The following is a 23,053-nucleotide window of genomic DNA, read 5'->3' on the forward strand; positions in this document are numbered from 1 at the left end:
ATAAGATGATCAAGAAGAGGCACCTATAAAACTTCAAAATATTTTGTCTTATGCAATTTTGTTTTAGCTGGAGATATATTTAGTACCTGAAACAATTTCTCCATGAAATTGCGCAAACTTTTCACAAACTACTACTACACTACCATACAACATTAATAGTGTAATTGGAAACATGCAATGAAGAGTCAATACACTGAAGTGCCCGCAGAACGAAAAAGATGGAGGCATGCACATATAAGTGGATATTAGACTATCACTGAGTTAACTAGTTTTGAAGTTAATAGGGTAAATTGAATGTCTGTTGAATCTGTGTATTAAGCACAAAAATGTTTAGTATAGTTTTAGCTACTAAGTGCTGATAAATTTTATGATCAGCAAACATATAACACCCTAAGATAGTTGTGAATACTATAGATATAAGTAGTAGTCTCAAAATACATGTTAATATGCCTTTGAAATTGTTTTAATAAATGCAGAAGCATGTATGTTCAAAATAATTAGCTATGAGACTTCACGATTATTGCAGGCAAATAAAACTGTTCCTGAAATTTCAGTCATGCTAACTTTACTAGCATAATAAAGCAGATTCTTTCAAAGATTTATACAATGTTAAAATATACTGTATTGAAAACCGTTATAAGGTTGGTTTTGAAACAGTAAGTATAGACATAAGTGAAAGACTGCCTGAAGAACATTTCTTTTATGCTAAGGCAGTTTTGATTAGCTAGTAATATTGAAGCTGTACACAAATTCAACAAGTAAACTCAGTGTAGATTTTTCTTTAGTGGGATGGAGACAAGGCCCAAGCTCACCTTGGACGTCTTCTTCTCCACCATCACCATCCTCTTCCTCATTGTAGGCCAGTTCAGCCTGCTTGTCTGCCTCATACTCACCCACGTTACCATCATCCCCATTATAATCCGCCAATTTAGAGCCATGCTGCGGATCAACAGGGGATTCATTCTCATCAAAGAATCGGCCTGTGAAGTAGGCAAAGGATTAAGTCAGAAGCAAAGAGGAAAGGAAAGAAAAGAAAGGATTCTAACAAAGCAGATCATAGGTTAGATTCTTCAATCCTCGTAGCCATGTCAGTTGTGAAAAACGAATACTGTTTTATGAAAACATCTCCATGCAAAAAGATTTACTTGATTATTTAAAAAGGAGTTTGGAGAATTCTGCTGGTCAGTGGCACATGCCAGCTAGCTCTTACAGCATTTGGTTACTATGGGCTTCACAATTTGGAGAAAAAAAAAGTGTTTAAATAGAAGGCTCCATATATGAAGACCCAGAAATACCATTCACTTTTCCTCGAATGCCAGGATTTATCCATGACAATGAAGAATTCTGAATTTAGATTTGCCTGACTTTTACCATCACATTGGCAAAAATTCAAAAAATCTTCTCCTTAGAAAGCACATTGGTGGTTTTCTGCTCACAGTGGTGAAGTATAAATACTTCAAAAGGAATTCAGCTAGTCTCTTGAGTGCATCATGCTGTCTGTGGGTCCAATCCAACAAAGATCTGTGTGGAGTCTTGAATATTTTTGTTGAACTATGTAGTTACTATATCTTTATACTAACTTTCTTGTTATGATTTAAAGGTTTCGAAAATATAGTAAATATCTTCTTAAGCTTTTAAACGGGTATGAGGAATAGTTCCACAATGAAATAAAGTACTACAAAAATGTGAATTAGTTGGAACTACAAAACGGATACACAAACTAAAAATATATGAGGAAAGATGAATGGTTTGAGAACAGGTGTTCAGTTGAGTATCCAGGGGGGTCCGAGTCCACTACAATTCAATAAATTTGTCAACTACTTGGAGGAGGGAGTGCAATATGCTAATCAAATTCGCAGATATGAACCTGGAAGGATTGCAACTGGAGACTAGATTAAAATGCAATACAATCTTTATATATTGGAGATGAGCAGAAAATTGAGATTTGATTATACCACAATCATGACAGATGAAAAGTCACATATGTAAAAAGCAATTAAATGCAGAAAAACTGAATGGGAGAATGCCACTTCAACATTAGTATAAGAGAAAAGTGTGCGTGCAGTGGATGATCTGACAGAGTGGCATTGTTTTAGGAAAAGCTAATGCTTCATTGTGTACAGTAACATGTGATTAACAGAGATTGGCAAATACTGAGTAAGGTTTTCCACAAATATTTGCTTGAATTTTTAAGTGAGTTCTCTTCAGCTATGTTTGTACATCTTTTTTATTGCACTAAGATTCACAGAAAGCAAATCTGAGTTTAACTGGCACAAGTGTCCACAGAAAGGAAATTGGAAGATTACATGCACAGGTATGTACTACATGCATTTATTTAAAAAAAAACAACAAAAAACCCACAGGAAACAGAAACAATACCATGTTTCCTATTTGAGCAATCACAGGTAGTGCACATGTCTATTGAGCGGTACCGACCTATTCTCAGAACTTCTCAAAAATAATCCATATATAAAAGACAACTCACAAAAATAGTTTCATATAACAGGTTAGAAGAAATTATGACCAGCTCACAAGCAAAAAAGTCAAATTTAGATACGAGCGTGAAATGCGGAATGTATCGAAAAGATGTTAGAGACAACTGCTTTAATTAGCACTAAGTTAATTACTGCGTGTATTCTTGGTACTGCATTTTAAACAAATAAAGGTCAGAACTCAGGAGAGAAGTACATGTGTTAAGTTTTCAAATATGAAGAGAATAGATCAACTTTAGTCAGCCAAAGTTAGCATAACCTACAGTCAGATAATTCAGGTTAAAAACTGAGGCACACAGGTAGGAAACAGAACATAGCTGCTAAAGAGTTGTGGCAGATATTGAAGGCTAGAATGGATAAATATTTATCAAGTTTATTTAAGAATAATTAAACCCACTGTGCCACAATGAAGCAATATATCTGAGGACAAACAGGAGTTCCTATCAACCCAAGTGATTCTGTGGTACTGACTTGTAGCCATCATGTGCCAGAAACATCAGAAAATTGTATTTTTGAATAAAATTTCCCTCTAAAAAGAGAATCTATGGCCAACAGATGGCACAGTGCCAACTGATATAACAAGACTATAGGTTCTGCATTTTTTCATTGTTCGATTGTTTTCTAGCTTTGCAGAGTCATTGTTTAAGTGTGTATTTGGGACATTACTGTAAGATTTCTTACTATCTGAGGCTTTATTCTGTAGCATATAGCACGTAGATAGACTGGTATGCCATCTACCTACATGTTACAGGACTAGGAAGGGCCCCAAGTGGTTCAGATATTCAGTCCATCAACAGAATGGGTTTTGTGAACAGCCAGAAGGCACGATAAGGTGGACAAGTGCCACTTGATAAAAAAGTTAAAAGGGAGTTCCATACCCTTGTTTCAAAGAAATGCCAAGCCCTTCAGAATTTCTAAAAGGATAAAACTATATGGAACACATGTAAGGACACAAAATGATCTTTTAATACACTCAACTCGCCTCCAATGTTACTATTTTATTTACATATGCCCAGCTTTAGTAGAAAACTAAACAGAATAGTCTATATTTGTTTATTTTTAAACAGCCTATTAGGTTGGTTTCGTTGAAATTAGTTATAAATACTATCAAATAAAGAGATTCATATGCACAGATGAACCTTAATTTGCTATTAAGAACATACTCACTTTGGGGAAATTTTTTGTTGGAGATTCAAACAACTTCCATGGCTATAGTTCCATTAAATTTTCCTGATTTCAAATATTCGTATAATACAGTATTTTGTCCATTGATACGTGAATAGAAATAGTTTAATCTCAATTGCATGACACTCTGCTTAAATGTTTAAAAAAAAAAATCAAATTTCAGTATATAAGACATGAAAAACATCAATCATTCTGAGAATTCGTTAAAAAAGTTAAGCCTCAATGTAAAACATGAAAGCAGGAGATGAAGTGTTTGGACCAATTTCTAGTGTTCAAAAAAATTAAAAAAAAATAAAATAAAGCAGACCAAGTGTGATTCAACAGGACAGTAAAATTGGCAACGAAAACCATTCAAGTCCTTAAAAAGATCAAAAAAATGAATTTCACTGATATCGCACACCAAGTTTCTCAACTTAAAAATAAGGGCATATAATTTCCGATCAATGTCAAGGAAATCTGTAGTATATTTAAAAATATTCAGTTTACAGAGATTGAGCTTGGCATGAGAGTTACTTTTCTGTTTAGTTAACATACCCAGGTGTTCCTACAAGTTGTGACAAGATTATTATTTATTTGTATTATGGAAGCACAGAGGCTTATTATTTATTTGTATTATGGAAGTACAAATGAGATCAGAGCTCTGCTGTGCTAGCTGTTATATGCACACCCGAGGTATGAGACACACTCCTTGTTCCAAAGGGTCTAACAATCTAAACAAAGGATAATCTAAAGCAAGCAGTGTACTATATCGCTGTACTACAAGAGAAAAAGAAAAATATAGGTTTTGATACTATGGTAAAAAGGTGCTATAGAAAATTCCAAAAGATATTACAAAAATAAGGGACCACTGCACCCAACAAGAAAACAAAAGCTTTTGGTAAACTGGTCATGTAGGTTAGGTGTTGAGTTTTTCCCATTTAAAGCTTGTAGTAAGAATTCTGTTAATTTACAAAACAGATTTCCTGGAGATTTCACTTTTACTTAAACTCTCACTCTTTACCATGTGCCCTGCAAAAGCTTGATATTTTGTTATATTAATATTTGTAAAGTGTATGGACTCTCAGAAGCACCAAGAGCTAAATTATTATATTTATATGATCCATCATCTGCCCTTTTTCTTGAATGAGCTGATTGCAGCTAGGTATGGAAACAAGCTAAGTAACCGCTCCTACAAAACCATTACAGTTTAGGAAACTGTCCACAAGTATTTCCACTTCTGGTGTGCATGCCTCCCCTCCCACCATGCATACAAAGTTGGATTCTTCTGAACAGCACCGTCCCCTGGGGCCTCACCTGTGCCTTGTCACCAAAGGCATATGGGTTGGACAGCCACAACCAGCCTTCATCTCCTTACTACCAAAGACAAGCTGGAACCCATGCTGAGCACTGTGCAGTTTCCTTCTCTATCAAGTTTTTAAGTCAGTATTGTAGTTATAATTTTTAGGTAGATTAGTAAAAATTTTAAACTCATTGGCAAAAAAAAATTTAGATAAGAGGTGCTCCAGTACAGTACCACCTGGTCATGGTGAAATCAAAATCCCCAGGATCCTGTCCCTCTTGCAAAGCCACTATTCATATTAATAATGGACACCTAAAGTGCCTCTTCTGCTTCACACATATTGCTCAAGTGCTCAATGTCATGCTTTTTCAGACACACACAAACACACAGAGGGAATCCCACCTAAAACTTTTCCTCATGGAAAGGTCCCTGAGGGTATCCTCCAAGCCAGAGTAGACAGTGTCAGTTAGTGCTCCTGCAAGCCCTGGGTCCAGTCCTCATCAAGCAAGTTCCATACATCCATCACAGAATCAGCAAAAACCTCCAAACTCTCCTTGCTGCAGAGTTCTGAGGAGAGAGGAGGAAAGAACACCGCTCTCAAAGGGATAGGAGAGACAGATCTCACTCATCAGCACCCAGTAGAGTAGGAGACAGTTTGAGACCCGTTGTGCCACTGACACCTCAACACCAGCAGGTTTCCAGATGGCCTCTGCACTGTTTCATGAGTTGGTACATGCCTTGACTAGTACCAAAACACCGGCACTGAAACATCCGGCATCAAACCACCTACCGTGTTACCTGCTAATGCGTGAGATGCACATCCAGAACAGATCTTTTTGGTACCAGGAGACTTAACAGTAACCAGCCTCCCAGAATTGCCATTGCTGGCCACTAATAATAAACTCCTAGCTCTGGGGGCATCTGGGTCAACCACCTCAGTTTGTATACAAGATAGCTAGGAACCATCTACACTGCCTGAGAGAATGGCTCCACTTCTGGAGGACATATACTCTTCCCTCCTCCACTTCAGCCAAGTAAAGTAGAGATGTCACCCACATACTTACCATGCTCTCCTCATTTTGAGCGAAGCCATTCTGACATGGACAAAATTCCACAGGACAACAGTAGGTGAAGGGGAGGGAGGGAACTCATCCCTGGGCCCTCTTGGGGAATCCTCTCTGGCCAACAGTACCACATCCCAAACAGATACAATCATAGCCATTCTGGGGCCGTTGGGAGATGCAACAGCAGAAAGTTTCATCAACTGTTTCTGTCTCCAAAACCAGGTCCTCCCTCACATCTTAGACCACATCAAGAAGGGCGACTGGTGCACCATACTTCCCAACATCTGGACCAGGATTTAGACCAAAAATTTCTTCAAGAGACATGTCCAGCCTATCCCAATGGCAATACAGTATCACCTAATGAAGCTGTCACTCCAACTGTTCCAACCCAGTCAGGTGATTACTGGATCTTCCAGGAGCACCTCCAATGAATGGCTGATATTTTGGAAATTCCAGTAGAAATAGCGCAAGAGAAGTTGCACATACTTCTTGATATCCCATATTCAATTTCCAGAAGACTGTCAATGCCAAAATATCAAAAGGTTTCTTGGAATAAACAAGGGATCTGTGGCAGACCCGAAGATCAGTGACACCCACGTCACAGAAGACAGATAGGCACTACCAAGTCCCATTTGAGGGGTATTAGTATTTCTATAATCACCCCATACCTGGATCCTTGGTAGTTGCAGCTGTCCCGAAGAGGTCTAAACAGAGACCACCCAAAGCAACACCTCTCTGGCTGTAAAGCCCATTCCTCAGCCAACTTACAGACACACCTATCAAACTCCCAAATACTTCCAGCTAGATACAACTTCCTGAATTGGGCCAGAACATCATTTTATTGAGACACTCCCTCAGGAAAATAGGAAAGAACTTAAGACTCATCATTGAGGAGCAACTGGTAACTTGTACCTCCTTACAAGCATCCTTAGATGTCTCAGATGTCAATAAGCACCATAGCAACCCCAACTACTACATGCAAAGCATGGTTGCAGTTGTCCAGTATTCTGAAGGAGGCCCAAATGACCACTGAGGAGCCATTCAAGGATCATAACCTTCTCAGTACCATACGAATGAGGCCTTACCTATGCTAAAAGACTCATGAGCCACCTTGTGCTCTTTGGGGGCATACAGCCCCACCTCCAGGAGGAAGCAATACAGGCCAACAGATAACACAGCCTCCAAGGAAGAGGGAGAGGTCCCAGAGGAGACAACCTTCTGACCCTTCCTCCACTCCCATCGGCAGGTTTGACAGCGCAGATGACAACCACACAGAACCACAGGATTGATTTTCCTGCCCTCACCTAAAGTAGTCCTCGACTTTCACCTAAATAAGCGATCCACCTGCTAGTTTTCTTCCCCAAGCCTCATACCAGTCAGGGGTGGAAGCTAGATTACATACTTTTAAGATCAGGACTCTCTCTTACTGTTTGGATTGAACAAGAACATTCAGGAATTCACCTAGAGTGTTTCTGGCATTTGACAGAGTGAAATTTGTACCCCATTTGTACCCAAAGACAGTTGTGACAAAGTTCCTCCTCTACCTTGGTGGCTCTTGCACTTATTGGCGGATTTGCTCACCTTGGAGCTTCACAGCAGCCCTCAGTTTGGCCGTTTTCGTGAACCCGAAGTCCAGGTCAACTCCTCCTGTGTCTGACCAGGAGTTGGGAGGTTTGGGGGGAACCCGGGCCCGCCCTCTACTCCGGGTTCCAGCCCAGGGCCCTGTGGAATGCAGCTGTCTAGACTGCCTCCTGGAACAGCTGTGACACAGCTACAACTCCCTGGGCTACTTCCCCATGGCCTCCTCCCAACACCTTCTTTACTCTCACCATAGGACCTTCCGCCTGGTGTCTGATAATGCTTGTACTCCTCGGTCCTCCAACAGTACGTGTTCTCACTCTCAGCTCCTAGTACCTCTTGCTCCCAGCTCAAACACAGCGCACCACAAACTGAAGTGAGCTCCTTTTTAAACCCAGGTGCCCTGATTAGCCTGCCTTAATTGATTCTAGCAGGTTCTTGATTGGCTGCAGGTGTTCTAATCAGCCTGTCTGTCTTAATTGTCTCCAGAAAGTTCCTGATTGTTCTAGAACCTTCCCTGTTACCTTACCCAGGGAAAAGGGACCTACTTAACCTGGGGCTAATATATCTGCCTTCTATTACTCTCCTGTAGCCATCTGGCCCGACCCTGTCACACTATCTAAATGGGTTCTGGACTGCATTAGAACATGTTTGACGTAGAACATTGGGACCCACCTAAACAGATCAGAACCTACTCTCCCAGAGCTCAAGCAGCTTCTGCAGTTTCACTAAGGTGTTCCAATCTCAGATGTGTAGAACAGCTACCTGGAGTTCAGGTCACACCTTTACCCAGCACTAATTCTTGGAAGAGAGCTCCAGGTCTGATACGTTCCTTGGAAGAGCTATCATACAGTCATTTTTCAGTGACACTGAACACGAGTTCACTGCTTGCAAGTCACAAAAACTGAAATACATGTGGACAAATCAGTCAAAGAAAGAAAGAACAGGCTTTAGGAAAAGTAGCTGTTCTTTGTGGACTTCTATAGCAACAGTGTTCCCTTCCAAAAGGCAAGGGAAACCAAAGAGTCAACACAAGAATTCCATTAACTAAATATTTCAGTATCTTTAGATATTTGTTCCTACTAGAATAATAGACTACAATGCACTGTTGGAGAAAGTTTGTCCAGTTCACATTTTGTTAGGTATGCAAAATAATTACTCTGAATCAAAGTCAGTTCATTCATTTAATTGATTCTGCTTTACTTAAAAAAAAAAAAAAAAAAGAATTGTTATACCCTTCCTGCCTAAAAGGAGCCCAAGTGTTTCAGACTTACTATAGACAAGTTAGTTTTCACTGTTCTAAAGCTTCACATTCAGAAGTAGATTTAAGAACGTCTAATCACCAAAACTTGTCTTTTGTTTCTTCCATGAATAACATGCACACCATTTGGATAATGTGCTTTTAAAAAGTCAATAGTAAACAAAAGTTAAGTTTCCTGAAGTCACTTATTTTTACAGATATATGTTTATAAAATGCTTTTCAATTGGAAAAAAACACAAGCAAGCAGAAGAGAGTTTTTGTGTTTTTTTTTTTTTTTTATAAAAAGCACAAATCTGGGATTTTAAGAGGAAGTACAAAACCTATCCCAGTACATAGAACCACACTTCACAGGGAACTTTTCATCTGAAAAGTTTGAAGAGCTTTGTTTTGATGTAAGGAAAAAAAAAACCTGGATGAAATATATAAATCAATGTAAGTGCTCATGCCAGTGCAACCTTGAGCTTCTAACGCTACTAAATGTCAACAGATTTACAAGAAGAAGAGACTTGCCAGGAAAATAAGACAAAATAAAATACAGTGTTAAAGTTATTGTAAATGGCCTTTTCTCACCCCAAAGGCATTGTAAACAAGTAATTCTTAAACAGTTGAAATTAGGTCTTGAAAAATAACTGGGTTAAGATGTACTGAAGAGCAGAGTATCCTCAATGCTAACATGAAAAACTTGATGTTTCAAAGACTGAAAACTACAATTTAAAGATGAAATATAAACAAAACATACTATGTGTGTAACACACAACATGCAGTCCACATGATAAATTACAGAGCCACGTGAAATTGTATTTGTGATGCACCTTTGTTTCACCTACACTCTGCTCACTAATCCATCCTTGGCAGGACAACAACTCATTCTGCACATTAAGTGCAACTTGCTTCTGTCAGAAGAAAAACAATTCTCCAACACGGATATAAGGCAACATAAGGGTTCTTCTGGAAGATATGTTTGGAACAGAACAAGCTTCTCAACAATATGCAAAAAGCAACCAAACCAAGTCAATTTCCTCCCCCATTATAGTACCAAACTATTTCTTTGGTAAGAGCATTCAAGACATAGCCACTAAGAAGAAAAAGTTAAAACGGAGTTAAGTCATATTGATAGATACAAGCAACTGTCTACCTGCAAAATACAAACTGATTTTAATATTTTGATTGAATGTCTTCATACTTATTTAAAATGTAAATTTTGTTATAAATTTCTACATTTTTAATACCCATAAAGATAGTTTAATAATTAAAACTAATCTCTCTGAATAGTGACATGCTATTGTCTTAAGAAAATTAAGGAATGTACTTTCTGTAGTAATATCTTTACATACTTAAATTTTCTGCATGTTTAATTTCTATAAGGCCACCCACACAATTGGTCACTTTGTTTTTAATGAGTGTTATTGCAATAGATACAAATGAAAAGACAGATGCATCCCAAGGTATTGAAGTACAATGGTATTGACTAACTTACTTTGCTTCATCTTCTGGAAGTCACCAACTCTATCCTTTGGAGCTTGTTTTCCAAGTTCAGTTTTAATTTTGTGTTCTTTTTTACTTTCCAAATTTTGTTCAGGAATCAAGAGCTGAGGAGGATTTGGAGGTATCTGCTTCACAATATTAACATTTCCTTCATTGTCAGCATTTAAATCTACAGCATGAAGAAATGTGTTATTTTGTCCTTTTAGTTTTCCTTCAGTGCCATGCAAAAGGGAGCTTACAAAGTTTCCTCTAAAGATAATTTAGTGTAGTCCATACTTATATTAATGACGAGGGCAAGGCACTGATTGCTTCACTCAGATACTTTTCAATGTGTTTCTGACCCCATAAGCATAGGATTGTGCTAAGCTTCCTCCCCACATGCATTCTGTCCTGGATTTTTAATCAGTACCTCCTGTACAGCATTTAAGATTTCAAGAGTACTGATTTAAATTAGGGCTGTCAATCGCAGTTAACTCAAGCGATAAATGCAAAACAAATTAGCTAGATTAAAAAATAATTCTGATTAATTGCAGTTTTAATTGTGCCTTTAAACAGAATACCAATTTAAAGTTGTTATAAATATTTTTAGATTCTTTTCTACATTTTCAAATATATTGATTTCAATTACAACACAGAATACAAAAACTGTACAGTGCTCACTCTATATTACTGTTTTTGATTACAAATATTTGCACTGTAAACAAGAAATAGTATTTTTCAATTCAGTTCATACAAGTACTGTTGTACAATCTCTATTGTTAAAGTGCAACTTACAAATGTAGAACTACTTTTATTTATTTTACATAACTGCACTCAAAAACAAAACAATGTAAAACTTTATAGAGTCTACAAGTTGAAGCATGAAGGGTCATTATGTTGCATCATATTAAAGAAGTTCTGTATTAAAATCACAAATGAGTTTGATTCCCCATAGTTTAAATTCCAGGGTATTACTAATTAAGAGGGCTCTTGGTTTTTGGTACTGTTTCTCTCCCTCTATCTGTGAAACTTGCAAGCTGCTAATTGCGTTAGTACATTCTAAGACAGAGTATGTTCTCAAAGCAATTCACACAGAGAGAGACTCAAAGCAATACTCTGAAACAACAGAAACAGCACCCAGAGACTCCCCGCCCTTTTGTTGCATTAACAATTGTGATTAAAATAGAGATAGAGGATGTATGTGGATGGATGCCTGGTGTGCATAATAACTGAATGATCAGGGAGGTGCCAGCCTACGAATCCAGTGTCCATCGGCTGAAGAAGGCGTCAAGTGGAAATAACCAGAGGACCCCCGGAGGGCAGACTGGAATCCACCCAACAGCCTCAAGAATGGGAGAACCAAAGAACAAGGTAACATCTAGCAGCAGGGAGCAATCAGGAATGTGCTATCTGCTGATTGATTCAGCAACAGCATGATGAAGCAATTCCCATAGACTGGCCTAGGAAGAAATTCCTATAAAAATGGACTCTAGAAAGTGAGAACTTTGGGGGTCTGATTCTGCAAAGCCACTTCCAGGAGCATCAGATGAGCATCTGACAAGGCCCTGCTCCCTCCTCATGTCCAGGCCACCTGGCCAGTGGCTTGGCATGAGCAACTCTAAGGCTGGTAACTATGATAACAACCTTGCAGAACCTGTGTGTGTGTGTGTGTGTGTGTGTGTGTGTGTGTGTGTGTGTGTGTGTGTGTGTGTGTGTGTGTGTGTGTGTGTGTGTGTGTGTGTGTGTGTGTGTGTGTGTGTGTGTGTGTGTGTGTGTGTGTGTGAGAGAGAGAGAATATGAGATTGAATGGAATGTTATAACTGCTTGCTGTGATTCTTTCTGTATTCACAATAAATGTGGTATTTTGCCTTTTCCTGTTTAGTAAGATCCTGCTGGTTTTTATTTTATTGGTATAACAATATGAATGTTTGGCATATCTGGCAGGTAGATACCTTGCAACGCTGGCTACAACAGTGCCATGCCAATGCCTGTTCTTCCTTTCAGGTGACCTAAATAAGAAGCAGGCAGCATTATCTCCTGTAAAAGTAAACAAACTTGTTTGTCTTAACAACTGGCTGAACAAGAAATAGGACTGAGTAGACTTGTATGAGGTGAATTGAAAAACACTATTTCTGTATTTCTTTTTTACATTACAAATATTTGTAATAAAAAATAAAATAAAGTGAGCACTGTTCACTTTGTATTCCGTGTTGTAACTGAAATCAATATATTTGAAAATGTAGAAAAGAATCCAAAAATATTTATAATTATATGTAAATTGGTATTCTATTATTGCTCAACAATGCAATTAAAACTGTGATTGAGACTTTTTTTTAAACCGTTTGACAGCCTTAATTCAAATGCAAAGCCACTGCAAATGGGGTGGCAGATACACATGAATAAGGAGCACAGAGAATCCTTTCAGAAAGTGAAATCCTTGCCCCATTGCCACTGAAATCAAAGCTCTTATTGAATGCAGTGGGGCCAAGATTTCACACGGTCTCTACTGCTTTTCTTACAGATGAGGAAAACTAATTTACCCAGAATGAAACAGCTTTTGTGGAACAAAGTCAGAGCCATGTACAATTATAGAAATAGATGTAGAAAGAGTCATTTCTTAAAGACCTACTATTTGGATATTTAAAACATTTTTAAGCTTATACCTATGCAAACTCTGAACACAAAAATCCACTAGTTTTAGTATCTTAAGTTTAATTTCTTTAAGAATTTGCAATGGACCATTAAGGGACATATTTTTTCTTTGACCACTGGCAGTTCTACTGGCACAACTTATAAATATCCTAAAGCTGTTTGGTCAATTTACACACAAACAAACTATGTTTCACCTTCCTAACAACATTTGAACGTGCATTTTGAACTATGGTGTAGACAGAATCCAACCTTTCCCCAGGACTTCAAAAACAGAAACCAAACCCACATCATCATCTTCTGTAACCTTGCTCTCTGCCTGACATTAGTAGAACTAAATCTAACTGGTTAGGCTTAGAATAATAATTTACTGTTTCTTGTGGTTTTAAAAGTCAGAATCAGTGGATGCTTGCAGCTAACCTTAAATGATTTGGTAGCAGAAATTAGCTATTGAACAAGATCTTATGAGATTTTGAAGTGTTGCCCATTAGAGTTCATACCTGGAACCATATTTGGCATATGGGGCTGTAAAGTAGGAAGATTCAGATTGGGTTGATGACCTTCACTTTGAGAAGTTGAAATAAGAGGCTTCTTTAAAGCTAAAGAAAATAAATGGATTCACAATAAGAGTTTCGTCCAATAGAACCACCACTATATTCTAGGCTTTGCTTTAACAAAGTTCTATTTATACCAAAATTTCATTTTAAAATCCCAGTGCTACAATTGAGAAATTAAAACTTCTGGGTAAAGTTTTCAAAAAAGAGCTTGAATGATGAAGCAGCTTAATCCCCAGTGACTTAAGCACTTGACATTTTTACCTTCTACCAAAAATCCGAATGTTTTCTGACCGAAAAGTCTGTATTGACACAACTCCTAACATATATGGGTTTTAAATCATCTGGACTATGTTCACTGACTAATTGGCTGTCTAACATTTCACAGATTTAAATCAGAATGATATCAAATAGCAATATCCTATCCAATTAGAACATGATTTTTCCAACCAGCAGGAGTATCTTCAGCTTTAGCAGGATCATTCTCTTCTATTCCAGGCATGCCTGCATCACCTCCTGATTTGATTTGCTCTGTCAAAATAAAAACATGAAGTTCTTCTGTATTGTTCTTTTGACTTTAATAGTGAATTTCGCATTGGTGAAAGGCACTGGGCTGACAGCACTGGAATTGAGTCCGTTATCCACAGACCAGGCAGCGTGTCAGCAATGACAGCACAAGATTCCACACACTGCCCTGCTAGCGGACTTCCACTCTGTTCTGGAGGGACCAATGAAAGGGCAGATAGGACTTGGAACTCCGTCTTTTCCCTCTGTGCGGAGAAGGACAAGGGCATCATAGCAGTAGCTTTTGTAATCCGAATATCTAGCCAATCACAACTGAACTGAGGCAAACTGCTGACTGTCCTACCTCAAAAACAATAATGATTCTGTTTGATGGGGAGGGTAGAACACAATTAACACATTTATCCAGTGACGCAAAAAGGAAATACCTTTGCCATTAGGGATGTGATTGCTTGAGGGTTCTTCATTCTTTACTAAATTTTTCTCATGTGTCTCTTGAATAGTCTTAGATATCGCTTGATCATCATTCAAACCCTGTTCAATGTCTTGTCTTGGCTGGATTCTCTGTGCATCCTGTTTTTAAAACAGATTAAACATTAATAAAGATGACCCTTAAAAGGAGAGGGGAAATCACTCACACCACCTTGCAATGCTGCTTCTCTGAACATATCTTGCAGAGTTCTCACTCCTATGTCTTGGCTCCTTAGGAGAATGAACCTTGAGAGCAGTGGGTAATATGACAGAGCATGAGCCAGACCCCCTATAGACCAACATCTGCCGTTGCCTGCCAGGCATATGTGCTGCCCGTGCCCTCCAAACCAGACATGCCAAACCCACCAAAAAAACCCAACAACAAAAAAAAAACACACACACAAAAATTGGGCTTGTTTTTGGCTTAATTGGCTTGTGAGTTGCTTGTTGACTAGTTTTTGGGTTGTAGCTTGTTGCTTCTTTTTTTTTGATTGGCTCCCGGCAAGCAGGGGCAAAATGGGGGGAAGAAGAAAAGATAGAGTCCGGGGTGCACAGCAGGCCCACCACAGTCCCAGACTGCATGCCAGGGAGGAAATCTAGTCACAGAGTGTTGGGGTTCTTACGGATTGGCTTGTTTTGGCCTTGTTTTGAAATGGGATTAGCTTGATTTTCGGTTTATTGTGAAAGTCGGGGTGCTTATTTACTGTGTGGAAGTTGGTAACTGTGCGCCAAACATGAGTCAATTCCTGCAGTTGTGCAGGAACAGACTATCAGAAAGAAATGCCAATTCAAGAACATTGTGTCTCAGGGCAAGAGGGAAAAGAGCCTTCAGAAAGGTAACACAAAAGCAGACTTCGAACACAAACACAGAGGTCCCTGAGCGAATCTAGGCTTATGGCTTGTAAAGGGCCCACCTTGACCATGTTTCTCTTCCTCCAACAGGTGCATCACAAGGGTAAGGATTCCTGAATACCCTGTACCAAGTCAATGACTCCATTTACAGCAAAACAGATCTTAACTGGTTTATATGGTGCTCAGTTCAGTAATTCCCTTTTGCAGGAACAATTTATATCCCCAGAATAGAATAAGGGTGAAATTACAGAGTAGGTATACCTCTATCTGAACAAAGGTGCAATTACTCAGATTTGTACCTGAAGTTCATTTTACAGACAAGAACTTCACCCACAAATAGGGTTGCTAGGCTGCTGTCTGGCTGAAAGTGTGCCCTCACATTTATATCTAGAGAGAAAATGGAGGATTGTGTGGTTGTACAAAGCTTTCACTGGCATGAATTTGGAGTGGCGGAATTACTTATACAATTTGTGAAGCAGATATCACAATCATCCCAAAGGACTGCCAAGAAAACAGTTACTCCACCATAATACATGTATTTTGCTTGTACTATAGTGTACAGTAAAGGTTAGAAAAAATTAGTTTTATCATTAATAGGTTTTCTACCACTCTGCCTCTAGTAGGAAGTTACCATACATAGGCCTTGGACTAACAGGTAGTTCCACCGCATATCTCATGAGCAAAATCTAGCATCCAGCTCCACTATGGGATACAGCAAGAGTTTCTAGAGCTGCTGATTCACAAGACAGACCTTAAATGTGTTAGAATTAAAACAAAATAAAAAAACAAAATAATTACAAGGTGACATTTTGGTGAACCCAAGCCAGTGTGCTAGACATCCAAACTAGTTCCGATTTTATTGCTCAAGATGATGATGATATTAAATTGAAACAAAAATCCCCTATTTCAACAACAGGATTATTTTTAGCCACTATTTACCTTTTGTTCTTGTACACCTTGGTCCATTAACTTCTTTATATTTTCTTCATGTTGCATTTTCATGTCTTTGATTTGTTGTCCACACTGCAAACTTAATTGGAAGCACACTAACAGTTACACATTTGATTTGGATTATACCAAGTCTCCCATAATTGCCTGGGAGAAAAAGAAAATGGACTGGCACAGGAAGCTTGAGGAGTAGAAACTGGGATATAGTAGAAAATACCAAGGTTTCAAAGGTGGGGTGAGCAGAAGGGTCTGTGACCAGCAGAGTACTCTCCCTGACAAGCCTGGAAAAGAACCCAAAATTCCTGAGTTTCACCATTCCTCTATCAGCAAATATCTGTGAAACTCACGAGTAAAGTGTCTCATCCTCTCCAGTGCCCATCCTCATAAAGGATGGCAAACTACTACTACTACCAGATACTCTGTTGGCTCTAGTAACAGGGTCTGTGCAGTGGATCTAAAGATTCCAACCATGCTGATCAACTATGTGGGTGTCAATATTATGCACTAGGATGGTATGTTTTGTCAGATTTAAAAAGAAAAAAAAAAAAAACTAAAAAAAAAAAAACCAAACAAAACTATAATAAAAATATTAAGGGTACAGAGTAAAGAACTCCAGTTAGGAAATGCCATACTTAAGGTACTATGCAAAAGAAATGTGACCATAATTAAAGACAATTGTAATGCACATGCACAAGGAGACCAAATTACAGTTGCACAGGTAACCTTACCAGCAGGAGAGTGGGGTGGGAGGAAGTTTTGTTTCATGGTCTCTGTGTGTATATAATGTCTTCTGCAGTTTCCACGATATGCTATGCATCCGATGAAGTGAGCTGTAGCTCACGAAAGCTCATGCTCAAATAAACTGGTTAGTCTCTAAGGTGCCACAAGTACTCCTTTTCTTTTTACGAATACAGACTAACACGGCTGTTACTCTGAAACCTTAATTATGGCATTACTTAAGTTCTGAGTGCTTGAATTTGAACCTTAATGTTTTTAATACCGTTTATGTGTACCAAGTATGTATATAAAATATTACTAATTCTATATTGAGAAGAGAATCTCTGCAAGAGTTTCATATTTGTTTATAATAGAAAAGCCAGTGGTCAGTAAACTGATTTTGAATACAGATTTAGAAACCCTTTCAGTTAAACAAAGTAACTTTCCACACACTCTCACCCACCTGAATTCTCTATTCTTCTGAAATCACTAATTCTTATCTTCAAAGAAACAACATTTATTAGAACTGTGTTTATTTGCTCAAAATGGATCTTACATCTGAAATGTATAATTAAGGTATTTAAATATTTTTGGATAAGTTTCAGAACCGATCATGGAAACAAATAAATTCCTACATGCTGTAAAATTAACAGTATGTTTAAGAATGCCCTAGATGAAGCGCCCATTAATTTGGTTAAAATAGCAGCAAATTACTGTTATAAAACTGCAGTCCACAAGGACATATTAGGGTTTCTCTAATTATTAGAAGTTTGTTCAAGTTAAAAGGAACCAGGATACAGTGCAGTGCATTCCTTCCTGTGCATGTATATTGGCTGAATAAACAGTTATGCTAAGTGACAGTTCTAATGTGTTCCATTCCATACAATGTTTATTTATGGGCACATAACTGAAACAAGTAAAGGGCTATCATCTCAAAATGGGAGAGTTGCTTGGCTTACTCCATTAGGCTTTCAGGAGTTAAACCCAGGGTGGTTATGTCTGCCTCCTTCTACTCTCTCTATTTTATCTCTTGTAAGGCTTGAGTTGACAGAGAGGAAGGGAGTATCTTATGTGCTAGCCACAGCCAATTAATACTGATGACAAAAGAGCATGAGATTATCACAGCAGCTTCAAGAAGGAAAGGTGGAGCACATGAACAAATATGAAAGTAACAGACCCTTAAAGCTATTTTTAAAAATAGTTTTTAGGCCTAGAAGTGAACCAAGGATGGTCCACAAATTAAGGAGTTTGGGGATAACATGTGAAGAGGTAGTAGCCCTGCAAAGCTTTAAATTTTCTACTCTATGTATTTTGTCCTGAAAGCTTCCAATACACATATTTTAAACCAAACACATTATAAATTGTGCTTTCAGAAGTTTTAAGCCTTTTCTCAGTGTTACTGTGTCTCACCCTTCCCTACAATATGTGGGGGGAAAGAATTGCTTCCTGAAATTTGATTTTTCTTCTAAATTTATAGCCGACATTTCAAGTTAATTTCAGCCTAAGCATAGTATTTTTACCTCAATTCCAATCAAATAAATTGGTCACGAAGACCTTGATAAGCACACCCGTAACACTTCAATTACCCATAGTTTGATTAAATATAATTGTTCTTCTATTGTCTCAAATCACATATTGTCTCAAGTACGATTTAAGTCAAACTGAATAAAAAGCACAATTCTGGGAAGTCACATTTCTCTAGAGACTTTCCCACTCCCAACAAAACACAAAACACCAGAAAATAAAGGTTTACATTAGAAATCCTGACAGCTTCTTTGATTTGTCAGCTATCTATTGGTTAAGGTCTATTTGAGGAATAAAGATCTATTTGACTAGTTTGTGATTTAACGGGAGTTCACATTTATGGGAACGGTACACAAATCTATGGTTAATACAAAACACTGAAAAGCATCATACCTCTCATACTCCAGCCTCCTCCCAAGACGAGTATTGTTCTTCTTGTACTCATGAAGCTGGTCCTCTTGACGAATGAATTCTTGGCGTAATTCTGCTAGTTGTTCTAGGCCAAATTGCACAAATCAACGTGAGTAGAAAAATGCCCCCCTTTAATACCTTTTACCATTGATGCTTCTTAGATGAAAAATGCTCATTTTCAAATCTTTCTGATCTCTACCGTATTTATTGATTCCCTGCCCCCAAGGAATCTTTAAAAAATATTGCATAGCCACACAGCATGCGAAATAAGTTATTATTGTAAACTAGAAATCAATTCATACACATTTATTTTGAAGCTAAGAGTACTACTTGTGATAAGATACTTTCAGGATAAGAATATATGGTAAAAATTTAACTCTTCATTCCAAAGGGCTATATGATGCACCTACTTGTCAGAAATAATTTCATGTTAATCTCCTTATATATTATATTCTCTCCTAATGTATCGTCTTATTTTGAAAAATATAGCACTATAAATGGAACCCTCTCTCTCGCTATAGGGTCAGCCATTTACACTATATAATCATCATCCTTAGCATGCAGCAGACATTCTGTGCTTCTTTTACTCCAAGAAATTTTTTAAAAGAATACATGTCATACTTTTACACCTATCTACATTAACATTTAACATACACTTTAGTTTTCAAAACAGCTACTTTAGAAGTTTCACCTCCCTGCTGCTTTGGGTGCAAATGTGAGATTTAAAATGCCTACTCATATTTATTGGTATTAACTACTTGTAATTGCTTTAAACAGAAAACCAAGATACTAAGCAAGTTAGGAGTCCACACTACTAGGGCCCTACCAAATTCAGGTCCACTTTGATCAATTTCATGGCCAGAGGGTTTTAAAATTGGTCAATTTCACAATTTCACCTGTTAACATCCGAAATTTCACAATGTTGTAATCGTGAGGGTCCCAACCCAAAAGGTACCCAGAAAGTGGGTCTGATCTCCCCTCTGCTCTCACCCTCCCCCGCAGCTGCCAGGCAAGGGAAGGGCAAGTCTTGTCTTTCCCAAGCCCAGCAGGGACACAGCTAGGAGCTCCCTGATTGGGGCGCTTCCAGGAGTAGGGGGATACTGGACCCACCTTCACAAATCTCCTCCAGCTGCAGGAACCTCAGGGGTTGGAGGTTCCTGCATACCCCGGCCCCACACCGCTCCCGAAAGGTGGCAACGTGCCCCTGCAGCTCCATGCACTGCCCCTCTCTGCAAGCACCGCCCCTCTCTGCAAGCATCGCCTCCACAGCTCCCATTCGCCACGGCTCCTCGTTCCCAGCCAATGGGAGCTGCAGGGGCAATGCTTGCAGAGCGGGGCAGCATGCAGAGAGAGACCCCGCCCTGGCCGCTTCCGGGAGCGGTATGGGGCCAGGGCAGCTGGGGAGCCTACCTTAGCAACAGCTCCGCTCTGGGATCGACCGGGAGATACTCTAGGATCAACCAGTCAATCGCAATCGACCGGTTGGTGACCACTGTCGTAGATGGATTTTCTGGTCCTTTTTTTATTTCTATAATTTTCTATGTTATGCAGGAGTCAGACTCTCTCTCCCCTCACTCCTTCAGTCATAATTTTTACATCAATAGACAAATTACTTAATACAAATTTGATATTACTGGTACCTAGAATATTACATTACATTTCACCTTGAAAATGATTTTGGGTATTTTAGAAAAGTTTTTGGTAGAATGTATCCTCTCCCTCCACTGCATAACATGAAAAGGCTGATATGGAAATCCATCCAGCCCTTATTATCTAAGCCAGATAAAGAATTACATTTTATAAAACTTCCGCAGCTGAAAGACCCAAGCTGCCACTTGTTAATACTCCAGCCTCAGACATACCCTAGATTCTTCTTTCAGCATGCACTCCTCAATACCTAGGGAATTCTAAAAGATTTTAGTGTTCATATGCTATTCTCAAACCATGTGCAAGCAGTAAGTTCCTTACCTTTTAAACGATGTATGTCTGCCATTTGATATGATATGTTGTTCTGTAGTTTGATCTGCAAAGAAAGAAGTTTAAAGATGTAAATATATATTTACACCTAAATAAGCCAGAAGCATTTGAACACATTTTGATCCCACAATTAAGTAAAAGTGTCATTTTACAAACTTGTGTGAACCGCTTTCAGAAATCACAGATGGAAGGTACTGCAAGTAAAATCAATCATACATTTCCCTTACAAGTTAAGTCCCTAAGTTTTGCTGAGACAGGTTTAGCTAAACCCACCTTTAATAGAAATATTTTCTGAAAACTAACAAAGTAGATATATTTATCTTTAAATCTATCATTTGTAACATTAAGATTGCATTGTGGTACTGCATGAAAAACTGAACATACGAGTCACGATTTCACTGTCCAAGCCTAAGTGCTGCAAAGTAAACAGTATTAATAGTGAAAAATCATTTACAAATGTTTCAGTTGTACTAAAGTGAAAAGCAATGGCCAAACAACTAAGAATATTTGCTTTAAACAATACTTTTAATATGAAAGCATGTCTTTAAGAGATCTGCCTCAGCTCTGATGGAGCCAGACTTCTACGAAGGATTTTTTGATTAGATATTTTTATTATGTAAAAGCACTAACAATTACAACCAAGTGTAAATATAAAGCTATTATCATGCCAAAATACCTTATATTTCTTTATTTTTTCAAACAACGAATCAACCAAAGCAAAGACGAAAAATGTTAGAAGTGAGGGAACGTCTCGAACCAAATAAACACCATGCAGAGACAAGGAATTATGTCAGAAACTGACCCCTGCACAGTTAGTTTTTGAAAGAAACTTGTCTCTGTTGGGGTCACAAGTATTCCCCAGTAGGGCTGCTAGACTATTAGGTTTAAACTAAACATTAGAATTCAATTATCTTCCCTTTTAAAAAGTAGCCACAATTTATTTATAAAAAGAAAAGGAGTACTTGTGGCACCTTAGAGACTAACAAATTGAGCTGTAGCTCACGAAAGCTTATGCTCAAATAAATTGGTTAGTCTCTAAGGTGCCACAAGTCCTCCTTTTCTTTTTGCGGATACAGACTAACACGGCTGCTACTCTGAAACCAATTTATTTATAGTTACTTTTAAAATTGTACAATATGGACATATCCCTTTTTTCCCCAAAGCAAAGGGGTATTAGATATTTCAATCCCCACCTACTTTCTGAAGTTTTAATATCTTTGAGTCAGGCATTTGGAATACCTGTTTGTTTGTTTTTTTGTTTTTTTTTTAAAGCTACATCTGCTCTCAGGTTGGAATAAATGGAAGTGCTATGAAAAGTAGGTACTTTATATAATACCTCTCTCTATAGAACTGCTATCTTAAAAATAATAAATGCAGCTAAATAACCATAAACTTTCAATTGTTAACATTCATCTCTTTTTAATTAAGTACAGGTGAAAAAAAAAACCCTAAAACCACAGGGAAGTATTCATAAGCCTTTTCAAGTGGGAAAATAGATTTAGTCCTCGCTGCAGAAGACAGACTTAAAAAAAAAACCCCAAAAAAACCAGTTCTCTGTTATAAGCAAGTCATATAATTTAACCCAGTCACTACCAGTTTACCATGGAGTGCTCCCAGTACAGTTTTATAGTTGCCAGTTATAACAATGTACTAATGAAGAGTTCTTTATTCTACCACAGATTCTGTGTAAGTCAGTTGTAATACTGTATCTCTAGCTGAATATGTGTATTCAGGATGACTACATTTAGGTAAAATTCAAGCAGCAGACTTAGGGTTATGATCTGAAGTAGTACAAAAGAGCATAAGCTTTCGTGAGCTACAGCTCACTTCATCTGATGCATGTAGTGCATGTAGCTTATGCTCAGATAAATTTGTTAGTCTCTAAGGTGCCATAAGTACTCCTTTTCTTTTTGCAAATACAGACTAACACGGCTGCTACTCTGAAACCTGTTAAATATGCTTAATACCGTACATGCTGTTAAACATTTGGCTTTTAAAATCCATGCAGTAAGAGTAAAAAAGTAATAAGCCAAGCATTTTAGAATATAAGACAGTCTCTTAGTTAGTGTCATAGCAATATTTAGAGAGAGCTGGCCAAGAAGTAG

The 23,053-nt window shown here is 38.1% G+C and overlaps 1 protein-coding gene across 5 annotated transcripts in view; it reads right to left on the bottom strand.

Moving 5' to 3' along the window:
- GOLM2 (golgi membrane protein 2) overlaps positions 1-23,053 on the bottom strand; it is a 31,629-nt gene that overhangs the window by 5,320 nt on the left and 3,256 nt on the right. For 2 of the 5 annotated variants that reach the window (XR_006284176.1, XM_037910087.2), the window contains exons 2-9: positions 20,940-20,994; positions 18,954-19,056; positions 16,311-16,401; positions 14,477-14,621; positions 13,977-14,057; positions 13,473-13,571; positions 10,337-10,513; positions 813-980 (exon numbers count right to left, since the gene is read on the bottom strand). Coding sequence is in view for 3 of the 5 variants with exons in the window: in XM_037910087.2 (XP_037766015.1) it covers positions 813-980; positions 10,337-10,513; positions 13,473-13,571; positions 13,977-14,057; positions 14,477-14,621; positions 16,311-16,401; positions 18,954-19,056; positions 20,940-20,994 (919 nt within the window). In the remaining 2 variants the exon portion in view is untranslated. Of the gene's footprint in view, positions 1-812; positions 981-5,358; positions 5,524-10,336; positions 10,514-13,472; positions 13,572-13,976; positions 14,058-14,476; positions 14,622-16,310; positions 16,402-18,953; positions 19,057-20,939; positions 20,995-23,053 lie in introns of those variants that run through there. The other 3 variants (XR_006284177.1, XM_037910088.2, XM_037910091.2) reach the window with 3 other exon arrangements.

Source organism: Chelonia mydas, chromosome 10 (genome assembly GCF_015237465.2).
Source record: "Chelonia mydas isolate rCheMyd1 chromosome 10, rCheMyd1.pri.v2, whole genome shotgun sequence".
Classification (NCBI taxonomy): Eukaryota; Metazoa; Chordata; order Testudines; family Cheloniidae; genus Chelonia; species Chelonia mydas.